This window comes from Natator depressus, chromosome 27 (assembly GCF_965152275.1).
Source record: "Natator depressus isolate rNatDep1 chromosome 27, rNatDep2.hap1, whole genome shotgun sequence".
Taxonomy (NCBI): domain Eukaryota; kingdom Metazoa; phylum Chordata; order Testudines; family Cheloniidae; genus Natator; species Natator depressus.
In genome coordinates this window covers 880,091-899,800 of record NC_134260.1, presented here as the reverse complement: position 1 = coordinate 899,800, position 19,710 = coordinate 880,091, and the positions used below count along the sequence as shown (strand labels likewise).

Sequence of the window (19,710 nt, the reverse complement as noted above, 5' to 3'; positions counted from 1 at the left end):
CAGGCAGTTTTGTGCCATTCTCCTGCAAAGCAGAACTATGGAGCAGCCGCTTTGCACCCGATCAGTGCCCAGGGCAGGTAGTAGGCCCAAGCCTTGGGCCCAGCTAGGCCATTACAGCACCCCTGCTGGGCCAAGGCCCCCATCCTGCCACACTGCAGCAGTGGGGACTGGCGCTCCCCCCTGGGCTGGATGGGCCACAGCTGCATGGCAGGAGGGACAGCCCTGGAGGCCAGCTGTGTTACAGGGAAGAGAAGGGAGGACAAGGCTGGGCCCTGGAATCCAGGCTGGGGTGAGCAGGGAGATGCACACGCTGGTGGCACAGTCCCCTTGGCTGGGGGAAGTTTTGCAGAGGGAAGGAGACAGGATTGACGCCAGCACCGTCCTCCACACCCTTTATTGGTTCTCACTCTCTTCCAGCCACTTCAACCCTAATGGCACCAGGCACTGGGCCCCTGTTCCTGGCACAGGCCCCAGCCACAGGTGGGGCACTCTTAGAGGCAAGGGAGCTGGTGATCAGAGGGCATGGTGCCAGTCTGGCCCTGGGCTCTCAGGGCAGCTGTGAGGGGGGCAGGCAGCAGAGACTCCTGGAACAGGGGGGCTAGAAAAAGGGCATGCCCATCCCTGGTGCCCAGCAGACACAGTGCAGGCACGAGCTCAGGGCAACGCACATTCAGGGACTGGGGTAGGAGAGTGCCAGGAGCCAGACTGCAGTGCCCACCTTCCAGCCTTCCCAGCCCCTGCTTTCACAGCCAGCACAACAGGACCCAGGGAGGGGCCCGAGTGCCAGGGAGAAATGGGGGGAGACGCAGATGCCAAGAGGGGTGTAGAAAGCAAAGCAGCCCAGCCGCCTTGCTCTTCAACCCAGCTTCCCAGGCCCTACTGCAGCCCCTAGCTCCCAGCAGTGGGGGAGGAGGGCCCGGCCCGGCCTCAAGGCCCCCACAGAAGGAGAAGAGCCTGGAGTGGGGTGGGAGCCTTAACCTTCCAAGCTCCCAGCAGGAAAGCAGCAACGGGAGCAGAGGACGAAGCTGCATGTGCCCAGACCGCTGTGTCCAGGGTTAAACTCCCATGGCGGGGGGAGCTGGTGGGGGCGCTCTCCCATGTCCCACCCAGCCCCCTGGGGCTAAGCACAGGTCCTGCAGAGCATGGGGCCTGTGTGTCCTGGGGCAGCCAGAGAAAAGGCCCCCGAGGCTGGAAGTCAGACAGACAGACTGAGGAGCCAGAGCAATCCCCACTCCCCCTTCAGTGTGGGCACAGCCACCCCTCAGCGCTACGTCAGCCTGGGGGACCGGGGGTGCCCCCACAGGCACCTCACAGCAGCCGGGGGGCACCGGCGTCCCAGCGCGGGAGCCAGCGCCGCTTGCAGTCGAGGCTCGACCTGGAGCATCGGTAGCCCCAGGGACAGCAGTGGCGTTGGTCGGGGCAGCAGAAGCCCTGTGGAGAGATGAGGCATGTTACTATCTGCCGGGGGGCAGCCGGGCTGGAGCACAGAGGGGTCCCCCGGAGAGGGAGCAGCTACCCTGCAGATGGGGCAGGTCACAGAGTCCCCAACCTCCCCCGGTTCCCCTGCAGGGGCCTGGCCCATAGAACGACCTCCAGCCCTGGTCGCTGCGGGGCCGAGGCCACAGCACGCAGACAGGTGGGGGCCAGCAGCTGGGAGGGGCTGAGGCCCAGGGTCTGAGCAGGCAGCCGGCGGGAGGGGCTGGGCAGATGTTGGAGGCGTGAGAGGCAGGGCTCTGTGCTGCCCTGGGGCGGGCAGCCAGCCCCCCGCCCATCGCTCACCATGAAGTAGGGGCAGCAAGCCCAGGTGCCCGAGGCAGCCTTGCAGCAGGTCTGGTGGGTGCGGCAGTAGTGCTGGGCGTCGCAGGTCACCTTGTTGCTGGGCTCTGGGCTGGCGGGCAGCAGGGGGGCGACGAGGCTCAGGTCCCCGGGCAGCACCCGCCCAGCCTGCTGCTTCTCACAGCTCTGCGTGGCCAGGTTGCAGGTGTAGCCCCCTGGGCAGCAGTGCTGGTGATCCTCACAGCACACAGCCTGGGGAGAGAGCGGTCAGCCAGCACCGAGCAGAGACAGAGCAGCCTGGCAGGGCTTACAGGGCATCACCCAGGGGCAGAACCCAGGCGTCCTGGCTCCTGACCCCTCCCACCACCACTCTAACCCACCAGACCCCACTGCCCTCCCCACACACAGACTAACCCAGAGGTTTTCCAACTGTGTTTCTGGTGACCCAGTTGAAGAAAATTGTTGATGCCCGTGACCCACCAGAACTAGGGATGAGGGGTTTGGGAGGGACTCAGAGGGTTGGGGTGCAGGGGTGAGGGCTTTGAAGGGCTCAGAGGCTTCCTGCCTCTCCTGGCACCGCGCTGCGCCCCGGAAGCAGCCAGCAGCCGGTCCAGCTCCTAGGTGGAGGTGCGCAAGCAGCTCCATGCAGCTCTCGCCCACAGGCACTGCCCTCCTCCAGCTCCCATTGGCCGTGCGCAGCCGGTGCTTGGGGGAGGGGCAGCAGGTGGAGCCCCGTGGCCCCCCCGCCTAGGAGCCGGACCTGCTGCTGGCCACTTGGGGGTGCAGCGCGGTGTCAGAACAGGTAGGCACTAGCCTGCCTTAGCTGGGCAGCATCACCAATGGGACTGTTAACAGCCCGGCCAGCGGTGCTGACCAGAGCCGCCGCGACCCAGTGCCCGACATTCCGTGACCCACTTCTGGGTCATGACCTACAGTTTGAAAACCATTGCTCTAACCCACCGGACCCCACTCCCTTCCCAGAGCCAGGAAGAGAACCCAGGAGTCCTGGCTCACACCTTCTCTAAGCCCTAAAGACATCCTTCTTCAGGCCAAGGGGCGAGGCGGGGCACAGTGCAGCCACACAGCGCAAACATGGCTGTGAGGAGCTGGGGCCTCACCTTGCCCCCTGGCACTCCTTGGCACTGAAGAAGCCTGGCAGGGACACCTAGTGGCAGGGACACCTAGTGGCAGGGACGGGCTGTGTGCCTGCACACCCAGGAGATGGGCACAGCCCCCTGCCCTGCCCTCACATTCGGCAGATGGCAGCAGGCCCAGGTGCCCGTCTCGCTCTTGCAGCAGGTCTGCCCGTCCTCGCAGCTGACCGTCTGGTTGCACTTCACACCTCGGCTCTGGGTGGCGCCAGGAACGTGTGCTGGAGCCTTGGGTGCCCAGGGCACAGACAGCAGGGCCTGCTGGCAGCTGCCCCCCACCGGGTCACACGTGTGTCCCTTGGGGCAGCAATGGATGTGGTCCTGGCAGCACACGGCCTGGGCGGGGGAAAAAGACAGCGCGCGTGACCACAACACGCATCCCCCCTTCCAACTCCTCCATAAGGTGCCCGCCATCCCCTCCACTGCGTGCCTGCCCCCCCAATCCAGACCCACAGGCCCACCACTCCCCTCCTCCGCTGCGCACCCCCCACAACACCAACCTACAGCCCCACCAATCCCCTCCTACGCTGGGCGGGACAGGGGTGGAAGATCAAGGGCTGCAGCCCCAGGAAGGGGGCCTGTAACCTGAGCCCTACCACCTTCAGGCTTTAGCTCAGGCCCATGGCCCCAGAAAGTCGAAGCCAGCCCTGGCAACCCCACTGAAACTGGTTCCTGACCCACAGTTTGAGAACCACTGCTCCAAGACCTAAGCTAAGGGCAGCGCTGCCAGGGACAACCTCCCTCCGCTCCGCACCTCCGGCAAGGGGCAGCAGCCCCAGTCCCCGGTGGCCAGCCTGCAGCAGGTGTTGCCCTCAGGACAGCTGGTCTGCTCGTCGCACTGCACGTCTCGGCCAGCAGAGGGCGCTCGCACCCGCGCCGGGGTTTTCTCCAGCCAGGGGACGGGGGCGGCGGGCGGGTGGCAGCTGCCCCCCGTCGGGTCACAGATGTGTCCCTTGGGGCAGCAATGGACGTGGTCCTGGCAGCACACGGCCTGGGCGGGGGGAGGAGACTCAGCATGTGTGATGACAACATGCACCCCCCACTTACTCAGCTGTACACCCCCAGCCCCGACCCGCAGCCCCACCACCGCTATCCACAGCTGGGGGCCCTCCCCAAACCCGACCCACAGACCCACCACCCCCATCCTCCGCTGAGACCCCCCCCCCCCGAAACTCGACCCACAGCCCCACCACCCCCATCCTCCGCTGAGACCCCCCCCCCGAAACTCGACCCACAGCCCCACTACCCCCATCCTCTGCTGGGACCCCAACCCGACCCACAGCCCCACCACCGCCATCCACTGCTGGCCCCCGCCCGCCCCAGCCCCACCACCCCCATCCGCCGCTGGGTGCCCCCCCAACCGGGACCCACAGCCCCACCACCGCCATCCGCCACTGGGGACCCCCCCCAAGCCCGACCCACAGCCCCACCACCGCCATCCGCCACTGGGGACCCCCCCCAAGCCTGACTCACAGCCCCACCACCGCCATCCACTGCTGGCCCCCGCCCGCCCCAGCCCCCCCACCCCCATCCGCCGCTGGGTGCCCCCCCAAGCCCGACCCACAGTCCCATCACCGCCATCCGCCACTGGGGACCCCTCCCAAGCCCGATCCACAGTCCCACCACCCCGAAACCCGACCCACAGCTCCACCACCCCCATCTGCCGCTGGGTGCCCTCCCCAACCCCGACCCACAGGCCCAACCCCGCCATCCGCTGCTGGGTGCCCTCCCCAACCCCGACCCACAGCCCCAACCCCGCCATCCGCTGCTGGGTGCCCTCCCCAACCCCGACCCACAGCCCCAACCCCGCCATCCGCTGCTGGGTGCCCCCCCAACCCCGACCTACAGCCCCAACACCACCATCCGCCGCTGGGGGCCCCTCCTCCAACCCGAGCCCACAGCCCCAACACCACCATCCGCCGCTGGGGGCCCTCCCCAACCCCGACCCACAGCCCCAACACCACCATCCGCTGCTGGGTGCCCTCCCCAACCCCGACCCACAGCCCCAACCCCGCCATCCGCTGCTGGGTGCCCTCCCCAACCCCGACCCACAGCCCCAACCCCGCCATCCGCTGCTGGGTGCCCTCCCCAACCCCGACCTACAGCCCCAACCCCGCCATCCGCTGCTGGGTGCCCTCCCCAACCCCGACCTACAGCCCCAACACCACCATCCGCCGCTGGGGGCCCCTCCTCCAACCCGAGCCCACAGCCCCACCATTCCCCTCCTCTGCTGGGCACCCCTCAGCGCCGACCGTGTCCTGTAACCTGCGCTCCCACCCACCTCCTCCAGGGGGCAGCAGCCCCACTCCCCGGTGGCCAGCCTGCAGCAGGTGTTGCCCTCAGGACAGCTGGTCTGCTCGTCGCACTGCACGTCTCGGCCAGCAGAGGGCACTTGCACCCGCACCGGGGTTTTCTCCAGCCAGGGGACGGGGGCAGCGGGCGGGAGGCAGCTGCCCCCCACCGGGTCGCAGGTGTGTCCCTTGGGGCAGCAATGGACGTGGTCCTGGCAGCACACGGCCTGGGCCGGGGGAGGAGACTCAGCATGTGTGACGACAACATCCACCCCCTGCTTACTCTGCTGGACACCCCCAGCCCCACCACCGCTATCCACGGCTGGGGGCCCTCCCCAAACCCGACCCACAGCCCCAGCACTGCCATCCACTGCTGGCCCCCGCCCCCCCCCAGCCCCACCACCGCCATCTACCGCTGGGGGCCCCCCCCAAACCCGACCTGCAGCCACACCACCCCCTTCCACCGCTGGGGGCCCCCCCAACCCCCAGCCCCACCACTCGCCATCACCGCTGGGGGCCCCCCCCAAACCTGACCTGCAGCCACACCACCCCCATCCACCGCTGGGGGCCCCCCCCAACCCCCAGCCCCACCACTCGCCATCTCCACTGGGGGCCCCCCAGCCCCGACCCGCAGCCCCACCACCCCCATCCACCACTGGGGACCCCTCCCAACCTGACCCGCAGCCCCACCACCGCCATCCACTGCTGGGGACCCCCCCCCCAAACCCGACCCACAGCCCCACCATTCCCCTCCTCTGCTGGGCACCCCTCAGCGCCGACCGTGTCCTGTAGCCTGCGCTCCCACTCACCTCCTCCAGGGGGCAGCAGCCCCAGCCCCCGGTGGCCAGCCTGCAGCAGGTGTTGCCCTCAGGACAGCTGGTCTGCTCGTCACACTGCACGTCTCGGCCAGCAGAGGGCGCTCGCACCCGCACCGGGGTTTTCTCCAGCCAGGGGACGGGGGCGGCGGGCGGGCGGCAGCTGCCCCCCGCCGGGTCGCAGGTGTGTCCCTTGGGGCAGCAATGGACGTGGTCCTGGCAGCACACGGCCTGGGCGGCGGGAGGAGACTTAGCATGTGTGACGACAACATGCACCCCCCACTTACTTAGCTGGACACCCCCAGCCCCCACCCGCAGCCCCACCACCCCCATCCTCCGCTGGGCCCCCCCCCCGAAACCCGACCCACAGCCCCACCACTGCCATCCGCCGCTGGGCCCCCCCCCAACCCGACCCACAGCCTCACCACCCCCATCCTCCGCTGGGGGGCCCCCCCAACCCCAACCCACAGCCCCACCACTGCCATCCACTGCTGGCCCCCACCCCCACCACCCCCATCCACCGCTGGGTGCCCCCCAACCCCAACCCACAGCCCCATCCACCGCTGGGTGCCCCCCAACCCCAACCCACAGCCCCATCACCCCCTTCCACCGCTGGGGACCCCCTGGGGGGCAGCAGTGCAGGCAATCGCTGCAGCAGACGGCCTGGAGTGCCGGGGAAGAACCCATGCCCGGTTAGACCCACTGTATGGCCAGGGCCCCGGGGCAGGCAAATCCAGCTTCAGGGCAGCCAACCACTGGTGCGGTGGGGGATGTCCCCCAGGGGCTCAGCGCCAAGGTAGCCGCCAGCCCCTCCCTCAGGCGGGAACTTGGCTGGCAGGGCCCCCTAGGCCCCAGCCATTTCTACAGCGTCTTCCCTGGGCACACCCAGCCCCCAGCAGTGCTGCAATGTAGTCACTGCTGGGGGGACCAGCTAGGGGACGTCGCCCAACAACGAACTTCTGAGAGGGGCCCTTAGGAGCCGTGACATGCCCAGAGCAGGCCTCAGGGAACCTGCCTGCCTAGCACGGTGTGAACCTGGCCCCCGAGGCTCAGCACTGGGCATCAGTCTGGGGCAGATACCAGAGGCGGCGGCTGTGTGGGCAGATCGCTGGTGCCAGTCCGAGGCAGGAGACCAGCAGGAGCAGAGCCTGGCCGGCCACACGCTAAGACATGACGCAGACTGCCAGACGCCCTGTTCTGTGCAGTGTGATGCCCACCCAGGGGTGCCCCCCCAGCCCACTCCCCTCCCCCAGGCCTGGCTCTCTCCTCTCAACAGGCCTGGCGCATCACCATTCCCTGGGCCGCGTTGTAACGGGGGCCGGGTTTCACCTGCCCAGGGGCGCAGGATGCCAGACCGGGCTCTGCAGCACTTCTGTGCCATGGGGCAGGCGTCCATCCGAAAGGGGCTGGCGTAGTGGGGCACAGACATCCCAAGTCATGGGAGGCTCCTGGTTGCCCTAGGACACCAGGAGGAGGGGCAGAGGGAACAGGCAGCTCACAGAATACCCTGGGAGGGGTAACTCGTAACCCACGTCCTGCCCTGCCCGCCCCATCCTCACTCACATTCTGCAGGTAGCAGCAGCCGTACTGGCTGGTGGGCAGCTGGCAGCAGGTGGTGCCATCCGGACACGCTGACTGGTGGTCGGGGCAGGTGATCATGATAAATGAGGCTGGGGAGGGCAGGGGAAGCAAGGTCAGGGGGGCACAGACCAACTAAGCCCTCCCCCACCCCCCCAGCTGCCCCACCAGGGCCCTGACAGCACCTGCCACCCCACAGGCCTCTGCCCCGGCTGCAGGCAGGGCCCCAGGAGCAGGCTTGGGGGCACCTCCTACCATGGGGGCTGTGCCTCCCCATGAGGTGAGCTCTCAGCCCAGCTCTGGGGATAGCCGGTGACCCCTGTAACCAACTCCTCTTCACAGAGGAGCTGAGGGGGAGTCCTACTGAATGTACACACCCACCACTGCAATGCAGCCACCTCTGGGGGCAGCCTGCTTGCTGTTTAACAGCGCACAGGATGGAAAGCAGACCCTGGGTGTATGACACACCCCCACCTCCCCCTCAGGATCCCAGGGCAGTCTCTGCTGCCCGAGCAGCCCTGTAACGAGTGTCTTCCATGACAATGCGGGGCAGGGGGAAGCCCCTATAGCACAGCGCCCCCTAGACAAGGGGCTAGCTCACTCCTCCAGCCAGGGTGTGGGCCCAATGCAGAGGGCACCACATGGCACGCGGAGCCCCGCCCCTCCAGCCTGCGCCCCAGGACCCCCACACGTGGGGCCGAGCAGCCCATGGGACCGCTCCCCACCCCCTGGCCATGCCGTACCTGGCACTCCCTGCCACGGCGCTCGCTTCCGGGCCGGCACCTTACTGCCCAGGGGCTGCTCCCCGGCGGCTGAGAGGCAGCGGGCATGTTCCAGGTCGCAGGTGGTGGCATGGGGGCAGCAGTGCACCTTGTCCACGCAGCATGCGGCCTGCCAGAGACACGGGACGTGGCAGAGCAGAGAGGGAGCCAGCAACCCCGCCAGCTCCCTCCCTCTCCCGCCTGGCCCCCCACCTCGACCACACGGCACCCAGGTCGACCCCCAGCACCTCTCACATGAGCGCCTCGCCCTGGCTTGGCACAGCTGCCCCAGAACCAACCCTGACCCACGGCCCCCTGTATACCAGCCCTGCCCCCCCGCCGACCCACAGCCCCCCCGTATACCAGCCTGCCCCCCATACCAGCCCATAGCCCCCTGTATCCCAGCCCTGCCACCTGCCAACCCACGGCCCCCTGCATCCCAGCCCTACCCCCCTGTCAGCCCAGGCCCCCTGTATCCCAGCCCCACCCCTGCCTCCACAGCTGACCCACAGACCCCTCTATCCCAGTCCTGCCCCCTGCCAACCCAGAGCCCCCTGTATCCCAGCCCCACCCCTGCCCCCCTGGTGTCCCAGACCCACCCTGCTCCCCCAGCTGACCCACAGCCCCCTGTATCCCACCCCTGCCGCCCCACGTCCCCCTGAGCCCTGTGTATCCTGGCCTGACCCCTGTCCCCCCAGTCAACCCACGGACCCTCATATCCCAGCCCTGACACCCACCCACGGCCCCCTGTACCCCAGCTTTGCCCCCAAGCCGACCCACAGCCCCCTGCATCCCAGCCCATCTCCTCAACGTTCCCTATATCCCAGCCGTGAGCTCCCTGCACACACCCCCAGAGCCCTCTTCCTGCCACCCGTACCTGTGGCATGGGGCAGCACCCCCAGGAGCCAGTGGGCATCATGCAGCAGGTGGACTCATTGGGACACTCTGATTCGCCGTCAGGGCACTGGACAGCATCAGCGGCCGGGAGACCTGCCAAGAGCGTGACCAGCGCCTGGCACTCAGCAGGGAGAAGCCAGGACAGCCCTGCCCTCAGCCCCTCGCCCACAGGCAGAGGCCACTCAGCAGGCACCAGCTGGGCAAGCAAGCAGCTCCACCAGCCCACCAGAAGGTGCCAGCTGGAGTCTTGCTCCAGGGCCCTTCCCAGGGGAGTCCAAGACCCACTGGGGCCCGGGGAGGGGAATCCACCAGCCCCTGCCCCCAGTGCGATGGGAACACCCCTGCTACAGACCCTGCCCCCCACAATCCAACAGCTGGAGGACTAGAAGCCAAACCCTCCTGCACCCGTGCAGCCAGGCATGTGGCGTGGCCGCCATGAGCCGCTGGGCACTGGGCAAAGCTCCTGGTATTGGGCAGAGCCCCTGGCGTCGGGCACAGCCCGGTCGGCACCAGACCCGGGGCCAGAGGCAGAGACTGGAAGTGCCAACAGGGTCCCCTTGTGTCATGCAGCAGCCACACTCGGACGCTGGGGCCCCGGACACCCGGAGGTCACGCCGGTCCCCCCCGACCCCATACCTGGGAACACAAAGCAGGATTTGCCGTCGGCACTGCAGTGGGACCCCCGGGGGCAGCAGTGATGCCTGTCAGCGCAGGCGACGGCCTGAGGAGAGACAGAGGAGATGGCTCTGGGCGGCACAGACAGCCACAGGGCAGAGGGGAGGGGCTGCTGCAGCATATCCCAGCACCCTGAACCCTGGGACAGGCGACAGGGGCTGGGAGCAGCCACATGGGCTGCGGGAATGCACCTGAGGCAGATGGAGACCAGCACCAAGCAGCTCCGACCCCTTGACCCCAACATTCCCCCCCACACACACACACAGATGGGGAAACTGAGGCACAGTGAGGGGACAGGACTCAGTGGAAGAGGATGGGGAACAGAACCCACGAATCCTGAGACCCCCAGTTCTAAGCACTGGAGAATGCTGCTTCCCCCAGGCCAGAACAAACACTGCCCCCCTGGGCTACGGACGGGGGGAGGCAAAGGAAAACACCCAGCCCATGGCCAAGCAGGAGTTTTCAGGACCAGGGGAGAGCCAGAGCCGTGCCCTACAATCCACTCTGCAGCCGGTAACTCCCGGCACTGTACTGCCTCCATGCCCCCTACTCCCACATAGGCACCACGGGCCAGCCAGCCCCATGTCCTGTCTTCCACAGGGGCCAGCCCCAGGTGAACCAAGAAGCCCCACAGTAGCAGATGTAGTATAATCTGCTCCCCCTCCCCAGCCAGTCCGGAAGGCCTCATCCTAATCTGAGTCAGGCTGAAGCCCCGAAGGAGGAGGTCTGAGCTCCCGTCCGCGCTAGCGGCAACGGTGACAACTCGGAGTGTCCCATGGACCCACAGGAACAGCCAATCCCTTCTTGGCCTCCCTGCAGCAGGGAGTTCCACAGTGTGACTATGCCCTGGGTGGAAGGTATTTCCACTGACCCCCAGGGGAGACCCCTCTCCCCACACCCTGCCTACAGGCAGGGTCTGAACCAGCCTGGCAGCTGGCCAGGAAGCTCTCTGGGGAGTATGGGCCAGCCCGGCAGCCCACCCTGGGACTGTGGGTACGGCCGCTCATGTCCCAAGAACAAGCTGGACAGCAAACCCACGGAGGCCCCCACCCCCTGGGCAAGGCGCTTACCTCCGACAATGGGCAGCAGCTGAAGGAGCCGGCTGACGTGCGCAGGCAGCTGTGTTCCACGGGGCACCGGGTACCATCGGGGCACACGGTCCCGGCAGGCTTGTCCACGCTGCTGGCCTGGGTCATAGGCACGGAGTGCGAGGAGCCCTGGTGGAGGAGGCAGAGGGTGAGGGGGATGCAGTGCCGGGAGCCCGGAGCACAATGGCCCCCCAAAACCACCCGCTGGCTCCTGGTCAGAGCAGGGGGCTGAGTCATGGCTTGGGAGCAGCCAGACTAAACTGCCTTGGGCAGACCCTCAAACACCCCCAGATCCCACCTGCTTTCCATGTCTGGCACCAGCGCCACCAGGAGGGTGCTGGCGGGCAGGTCCCTTCCCCTTGGCTGGCCCGGTTGGGGGCCCAGCTCTGCCCGGGGCACCTGCAACAGGGCAGGAGACCCCTGAGCTTCGGCAGTTTCTACCCATTTTTGGCTGGGGGGTTTAGACCAGGGTCTGCCCCCCAGCACGCAGAGCTCAGGGCAGGGGGTCCTGTTCATGCCCAGACAGTGGGCCCAGGCTGCTCCAGGGGGCACAAAGGGACTGGATCCCCCCACCCCCACCCCCACGAGGGAAGGGCCTCAGCACCCGGTGGAGGAGGGTTAACCACAGACTCCTGGCAGCGCGGGGTGGGACAGCAGATGAGGCAAGCAGGGCAGTAAATCACAGCCAGGTTCTGCAAGGCTTCCGCTAGGGATCTGGGTTACGACAATGCTCCCGCCCGCCCCACCCCGGGCTCTTCCTCCCATCCCCAGGAGCGACTCCCTCCATACCCCCAGCCACGAGAGCAGCTCAGGCCCTGCAGCGTCGTGCCAGCTGGGGCACTGGCCAGAGACCCAGGGAGCTCACTCCACACAGGCCAGAGCGGCTGGCTCTGAGAGACCCTTCACCACTCATAGCGACCTCTCCAGCCCTCGCCAGGGATGTGACACAGACACTCACCAGAGACGGTGGGCAGCAGGCATAGCCATCCCCTCCGGGATCCCGGCAGCAGCCGTCAAGCCCCTGGCACAGCCGCCCATCGGGGCACTGCAGGGGGGTCACTGCTCCAGACAGCGCCAGCCACAATGGCACGAGCGACCACATCCTTGGGGAGAGACCCTGCGAGGGACCAGCCAACAGCTGCTCAGACGCCTCACTCCACCACATTTCCTGGGGCACCTGGCTTTAACCCTGAGCCACCAGCTGGCTGTGGGGCTAGGCAGGACCCCAGACGCAGCCGGGGGTAGGGAAGCAGGACTCCTAGGTTCTGTCCCTGGCTCTGCTCCCGACGTGCTGTGCAGCCGGGGACAAGCAGAGTCATTCACCTGCCTCTGTGCCTCGGTTTCCCCATCTGTAAAATGGGGGTAAGTACTTACCTTTTCCCCTACCCCTGAACCAGGAGACCCCACTGCACAAAAACAGCCACAACACCAGCCCCAGCCCCACCCCTCCGGCTAATGCAGCAGACCACTTCCCCAGCCAGGGCCCCCCGCCCCCTCTGAGAGCTGTTCTCTGGCACCAGCCTGCTTCTAGGTGAGGGCCCTGGCCGCGGCGGTGACCCCACAGCTGCGCCTGGCTGGACCAGCGGATCCCAGTGCTGGGGTGGGGGCTCTGGTTCAGGTGTGGTGTCACACCAGCTGTCCCTCCCACCCCCCTCCGGCTGGACCCACCAGCACTGCAGCTGCCCCTCTTGTGACACTGCCTCGTGCCCATCCCACAGTGCTCAACCGCGCCCATGGAAAGCCCCCGCAGGCTGCACGGGCGCCTTACGCTGCTCAGAGCCGCTGGCGCGATGCAGGGTTCAGCTGGAGGACTAGGCCCTGGCATGCAGCCTCCGCCCCCTCGCTGTTGGGAACCAGCTCTGGGAGGGGATCAGTGACCAAACCAGCCCCACGGCACAAAGTCCAGGCTGATAAGAGCTTCCACCCAGATCTCCAGCCTGACCCCCTCCCCCAGCGCTGCGGCTCCAGTGGGGATCTGGCCACAGGCCAGCAGAAACACGGATGCAGCAGAGAGGCGGAAATGCAAGCAGTGTATCAGGGCACAGCAGCTTGGGAAGCAGCTGGGCCTGTCGGAGACATGTCTGGCCTGCCCTCCCCCCCTCCGGCCGCCCCGGCTTCACAGCCCCTTTGAGCTACAGCAGCGTTGGCCAGTGGTTAGAACACAGAGCCAGGACTCTGGAGTCCTATCCTGGCCCGACAGCCCTCTCCTGCCCTGCTGTGAGCTGGCGAGGCCCATGACCTCGGCCAGGGAGAGGCCGGGCAGCTCATTCCTTCTGCTCTGGGACGTGCGGACTGGAAGGGGCTACCCACGCTCCCTGCCTGATGCAGGGGACTCTGGCGTCGACCTGGGTGAACCGGGCCCACTGCCGCTCAGCCATGGGTCCACGTGTAACCACGGCAGGGACCGGCAGGCCGGCCCGGCAGGCAGGGTTTGTGTTGCGGCCAGGGCGGTGCTGAGAGGGGCTGCGGGCGGCAGCGTGCCGGGGGAGTTCCTGTAGCACCACTGCAGCCCGGGGAGCGCTCGCACCCGCAGGCCGGCCAGGCAGGGAGGGAGAGCTGCAATTTGCTCGGTGCAGGTGTCTCCCGGACAGAACTTTGGGGGGCGGGGGGGGGAATCACAGCCTCCCCCTGCCCTGTGTTCATGGTGCCCCCCAATGGCAGGCAGCGCCAAGTGCCCACTGGGTCAGGCAAGGAACAACTCCACCTGCCTAAATTCAAGAGACAAGCCCTGAACAGTGGGGCAGGCGTCGCTCAGCCCCTTGGTAAGATCCCACCCGCCCCGGAAAGCCCCTCAGAGACAGGGGGGGCGGGATAGTGGGGAGCAGGCCTGGACCGGAGCCACAACTCGTCTCCCCGATCTCCCCCTGCTCCCCGGTGCTCTTGATCCTGGAACCAGAGCCCCAGCATTGGCTAGACCTGTCCTGACAATGGTCCCACAGCTCCTGTGCTGCCCAGAGCACGCCACCAGCCCACCAGAGCCCAGGGAGTTTCACTCCATGCAGCCATTGTCCCATCCTGCTCCCAGCCGCCCCACCAGCAAAGCACAGGGCCCTACAGGCTCTCCTCTGCCCCCGCAGAGCAACCCCTGGCACTGGGCCGGTGGGATAAGGGTTTGCTTGCCTCCATTGGGGGCGGGAGGAGGCGTCTCACCCAGCCCCTGCCCGTGGGCATGGAGACGTGTGCCCGCCCTCCACCTGGCTCCAGGCCCCGGCAGCTGCATGCGCCTCCAGCCGCGTTCGCCTCATGCACTGTAACCACGAGACGCAACCCTCAGCCGCGGCTCCCCGATAGCACGCGGCCCTCACCTCATGCTGCAGCCCAAGGGGCATGGCTCAGCCTGCTGGGGGCGCTACAGCCCCCCAGCAGCTAGGCAGAGGGTCGTTCCTGGGCAGAGGCAGTTCTGTCCTGTCACCCCCCGCAGTGCCGCCGTGTCGACAGTTCAGTGTTTGCTCATGGGGCAAATCAGGGCTAGATCCCCTCCTTCCGCCAGGAGAGCAACCCCTGGCACTGGGCCTCTCACCCCACAAGTCCCCCTCTGCTCCCACCAGCTGCCCCTGGAACGCTGCACCCTCAGCCCCCAGCACCCAAATCAGCCTGGAGAGCCTGTGCCCAGTACCAGGGCTGCTTCATGCCAACAACCGGGGGGCAGACCCGCACAGGCAGGGAGGGCTCTGTGCCAGGTACCAAAGCGGCAGGGAGTCAGACGCCTGCTGGTGAGAGCAGGCCCCCACATGCTCTCGCTTCCCCCCTGCCCACACGCTTTCTCCTGCCTGCCAGCCAGCCCTGGGAGTCTGGTTCTGGCTCCCCCCGCCTCTGGCCCAGCGCTCTTGTCAGCAGGCTGGAGAGGCAGGTCACAGCCAGACAGGGGTGATAAGCACTTGTGGGAGAGCAGCCACCACGGGGACAGCCTCCCAGCCCGGGTGCAAGCCTCTGGGTGACGGTGTGGTTAACCAACTCCCCCCAGCTCATCACCGATGTTATCGTCGAGCCTGAGAGCGCGAGTCCTGTCGGCTCAGCAGCCTTTCACGGCAGTTCTCACCACCCGCGCCCGAGACAGGCTGCGCTGAGACACTGCAGCGCCCAGCCGTAGGAGGGGAGCCCCATTGTACACGTGGAGAAACTGAAGCACTGAAAGGGGCTGCGATTGCACTAAGTTCAGGCAGCCAGTCAGCGGCAGAGCTGGGGACCAAACTAGCTCCCAGTCACTTCTGAGCCCCCGAGGGCTTGGTAAGGGGCAGCAAAGCGGGTCTGGCTCTGGGCAGAGTTCATAACCCCACAGTGGGAACAGGGCGTGCGCTGAACCTCAGCTCCTTGCAATCCTTGGGACTCTCCCTGGAGTACAGCTCCCATGGCTCTAGCTGGAAAGAAGCCATCCCTGCACCGAGTTGGGGGCCAGGACCTGTCTCCCATTGCCAGCGCACCACTGACCTGCTCGGTGACCGGGGACAAGTTCCCTCCCCAGGTCTCAGTTTCCCCATCTGCCAGGGGATAATGCTTCCCCAGGGTAGGGCTCAATCCCCACCTGTGGAGGGCTATGCGCCTCTCAGCACAACCATGTCCAGAAGTGCCTTCCCGGGGGCACATCACGCACACACACAAGCAAAGGACCTTCCTGCCTCCCCCGCTGCTGCTTCCCACCCCTAGATTCACGTGCATTCTGGGCCCGCCACCATGTGCCCTCTTAGATTGTGCAAAGGAGCCTCAGGCGTGTCCCATAGCGCTCCCTCACCCCAGCTGCCCCTTGCCCTCGGAGAGACCTGTAACAACATTTGCAGCGAAAGCAGCACGTGGTGTTTACAGCTCATGTAGAGCGCCAGGCGAGCGTGCAATAAAGATCCGAGCGAGCGCACTGGAGCTGGGGGTTGCCTCCACCAGTTCCTCTTACTTCACTCACATTGCTGAGTTTGCACCCGGTTTCTACCAGCTGTGAAGGAAACAAAACCCCATGACAGAGGAGGGCAAGCCAGATGGGGAAGCAAAACTAGAAAGACGGATGGCAGAGTGCGGTGCAAACAGCTGGGTCCCTCAACATACCCCACCCTTTCAGGGCCCACTACACTGGAAAAGCTACCATGTAGGGGAGCTGATTGAGGGTACAGCCACACCCTGATATGATTAACACTATTTTACCTGGTACTGTAGACAGGACCTATCTGTCCCACTGAACCCCAGGCTGCAGCCTGGTTTGGGGAGATGGTTAGACACATGATCCGCTCCCATCCACCTCACAAACACGGGGATGCATTTTAGCTGGGTCAGGGGCCGGGGAAGATGACCATATTGTAGCGGAGTCTCCCCAACACTGCTCTTCCTGTAGTGTAGATGGGAGCCAAGGCAGGGATGCAAACAGCTATTGCACTAGGGCAGAGGGAGAGGGGAGGGGGAGGGCCCCACCCCCACCCAGCAGGACCAAGGCACAGCATCTAAACCACAGCAGTCCTGGGAAACCCGCTCAGGCAAAGAATTTGACACATCCGTAGCGTCACTGGACCAGACGACTGGGCACCAGACAGACACTAGCTGGCTGGGCTTTGCTCACAGAGGGCTTGAGATGCATGCAGGGCTGTTTCCCAGAAGGGCAATGCCAAAGCAGAGGTGTCCCCACGTCAGGAACAAGAAAACGGAACAGCAGCGCCAGCCCACGGGCACTCGGTCCAGAAACTGCTGGTCACACAGCTCGGCCTCGCAGCAACCTGCCTGGGCCATTCCAGGTCCAGTCCAAGGCAGCTCATCCACACGCCAGGGGCATGACAGGCCCAATGAGCCGGGGCACAGCCACCAAGCCGGGAAGGGACTTGGGGAGTCTTCACTGCCCAGTGGGTGTGGCGGTACCCGGAGAGAGCTGCCTGCACTAGCCTAAACTCCTGATGGAGACATGGCTCCGGATTTTACTGGGACCTAGCAAGGGGAAGCCTGGGTGTGGGAGGAGACAGCACCACCCTCCCCGAGCCATGGCAGGGTAGAAAGCCCTAGATTCCAAGTGCAATGGCTAATGCGCTCATTTGCCTGCTGTACACCCAACCCCCTTTGGCCGCGGAGACCCAGCTGGGCCATGGGCCCTCACGGAGGAGGCCAGCCCAACACCATCCCACATACTAACACCATGGTCAAACCCGCCCCAAGATAAGCGAGGCGGAGGGTGCCGGGGAGAGGCCAGTTTTGGCAGAGCGTGCCCGCTAGGGGAGCACCGGTCTTATGTCATCTCCAGCAGCCAGCACCTGCCTAGGAGACGAGATGCCAGGCAGGTGCACCAGGATCCAGGCAGCATGGCTGGGCTAGTCACATGAGTCTGTCTCTTTGCTCACTCGCTCGCCCATCACACGGGGATATGAATCATGCCCTGGGTAGCCAGGAGACGACAGGCCTCCAGCAGGAGTCGTGCCTGGGCAGCACTACCCAGTAAGCCACACAACCTTGGGAAGAGCAGCACCCACCACTCCAGAAGGGGAAACTGAGACACAGAGCTACCCTGGCCTGCCAAGGTGACAGGGCAGCTCAGGTCCAGAGCCAGGAACAGAACTCAGGGCCCCTGGCTCCGAGCCCTTCCCCTCCCACGCTAGCCACAGGGGAAGCGCTGCCAAGTGCTGGCCCAGCTGGGCACCGGCTGTGGGCAGCGGGGCGACGCCCTTACAGCCAGGCCAGCGCAGCCGGTCCCGCTGGGCGCTGGTGCAAGCGGCACCGCCCGCCACAACTCCAGCCCCGGGGCCCGGTCTGGGCCCCCCAGCGCAGGGGCCCACGTGCCGACCACCCATTGCACCGGGGACCCGACCCGACCCGAGACACGACGGCAGCCCCTACCCGCAGCGGGGAGCCCCAGGGGGGCTGCAGATGGGGCGGGAAGGGGGCTCCCTGCCGGGACAATAAGGGGCCGGGGCCGACACCCGCCCCGGCAGCTGCCAGCCGGACGCCCGGGGGCCCCACGCGCCAGCCCCCCCGGAAAAGCCAGGCCGAAGGGGGGCCACGAGGGGACCCCCCCCGCAGCGCCCCCCGGCCCCGCACCTGAGGCTGCACCGCGCGCACCGCCCCGACGGCTCCCGACCGGCTGCAGCTCACGGGCCCCGCGAGCCCCGCTCCAGCCGCCGGCCCCGCCCACTGCTCCGGATTGGTCACGAGGCGCGGCCTGCCTCGCTCCTATTGGTCGCTGCCCTCAAAGGCGGCGGAGCGCGCGGAGGAAAGCGCCCCGCACCCCGCGGGAATCCCCGGGAGGTCATGTGACGAGCCGGTCACGTGACACAGCGGGTCCGCGCACGTGGTTGTCCCTGCGGCCTGGTCTGCGCCCCCCACCAGGCCCGAGGCCGCCCCCGCGAGCCCCCCCCGCCCCAGGGAGCCCCCCCCGGGTGACCCGCCCCGCCAGGCCCGAGGCCGCCCCGAGCCCCCCCGCCCGAGAGGAGCCCGGTGCCGCAGACACGAGCCCCGGCGCGCCCCGGGGACGGACCGAGAGCGGCTCGGCGCGGGGCCAGGAGCGTTTCCCGAGGGGAGCGGCTGGGCGGAGGCTCGGCGGAGCCGGGCGGGGGCCGGCCCCTGGGGCTGCCGGCTCTTGGCGGCTTCTCACGAGGGTCGCCGCTCTCGGGGCCGGACCTGGAGGCCGGGTCCCTGCTGCAGCGTCCGGCTCCCTCGGGCGGGGGCTGACGATCAGCTGCAGATTTTGCAAACAGCTTAAGATCCGGCCGAGGGTGACTGCCGGCAGAGCTGGGAAGAGAGCCCAGGGTGCTCCCCGAACGCAGCCGAGCCAAACCGAGCCGGCGCCCCGCTCCCCGTAACCCGCCGGTGCTCCCCACCCTGCCAGTTGACTGATTTTAGTGGGCTTCTTTCCAAAGAGCTGATCGTGGTGGGTGCTGAACCTTTAGAGATCTGGCCTGGGGACTGGCCCCCTCCTGCCCCATGGTCTTGGCACTTTTGCCTGCTCAGCTTTCTTCTACATGCACTTGAACTGAAAGACTATTCCGCTTCCAATCCCCCGACCCACCCGCCACAGAAACCTGTGGGCGCTGGCAATCTCTGAGAAAGCAGAAGTGCGGGAGGCCGCAGGAGTGGCTGGGCTGGGGCTCTCACGGCCTCCTTGCTGCTGGGGGGACAAACTGAGAGGCCAGGGAGAAACAGAGCTCCCCAGAGCCCTGCTGTGCAGCCTCAGACAAACCTTCCCGCAGCGTGGTCCTGGCTGGGGCTGGTGTGAGGCGGGAGAGGGGCAGCTCCCCTCTGGGACAGGGTATGGAAGAGGGCACCGCCCACCTAGAGGGAGTTCAGAGGGCGGAATCTTTTGTTCCATGTCCTGATTTTCCAGTGAGGGTTCTTTGTGTAACTAGCATGATATGGGACAGGGATCACATGTAACCAGCATGATGTGGGAGCGTGGGGTGACTTGTCCTGCTGTCGGGAGTGGCCCGCGACCATGAGTGCCTGCCTCAGGGCAGACTGTCAGAAAACAGAGCAGACACCCACAGCTGGTGGGGTGGTCTATCATTAAATTTCACCAAGCCAGTAACAAATGTGAAGTCCTGGATCACTATCCCAGTCTGACCATGGAGTCACAGACAGTCCCCTTGGACTGTCCAGTCTATCTTGCCACCCCGACAAACGGGACTTTGGGAGAAAAGGTCATACCAAAAATCACAGCACGTTCAGGTTGCTTCCAGTCCCGAGAGCCCAGTCACTTGCCCCAGATCCATTGGTACCCTAGA

General features: G+C 66.5%; 1 protein-coding gene across 3 annotated transcripts; it reads right to left on the bottom strand.

Annotated features, from left to right (window-relative positions):
• Positions 1–376: 376 nt before the first annotated feature.
• GRN (granulin precursor) lies at positions 377–18,130 on the bottom strand. Of its 3 annotated transcripts, none has more exons than XM_074940650.1 (13): positions 18,032–18,130; positions 11,991–12,149; positions 11,015–11,161; positions 9,906–9,990; positions 9,250–9,362; positions 8,355–8,502; positions 7,597–7,703; positions 6,028–6,264; positions 5,209–5,445; positions 3,682–3,918; positions 3,027–3,263; positions 1,780–2,028; positions 377–1,431 (listed from the first exon to the last, which is right to left on the bottom strand). In XM_074940650.1, exons 2-13 carry the CDS (start codon positions 12,132–12,134, stop codon positions 1,309–1,311), a joined length of 2,064 nt encoding a protein of 687 aa, XP_074796751.1. In that variant the 5' UTR covers positions 12,135–12,149; positions 18,032–18,130; the 3' UTR covers positions 377–1,308. The 3 variants fall into 3 exon arrangements, with proteins under 3 accessions (XP_074796751.1, XP_074796750.1, XP_074796752.1); XM_074940649.1 differs by lacking the exon at positions 18,032–18,130 and adding an exon at positions 12,801–12,936; XM_074940651.1 differs by lacking the exon at positions 18,032–18,130 and adding an exon at positions 12,701–12,716.
• Positions 18,131–19,710: the final 1,580 nt, after the last annotated feature.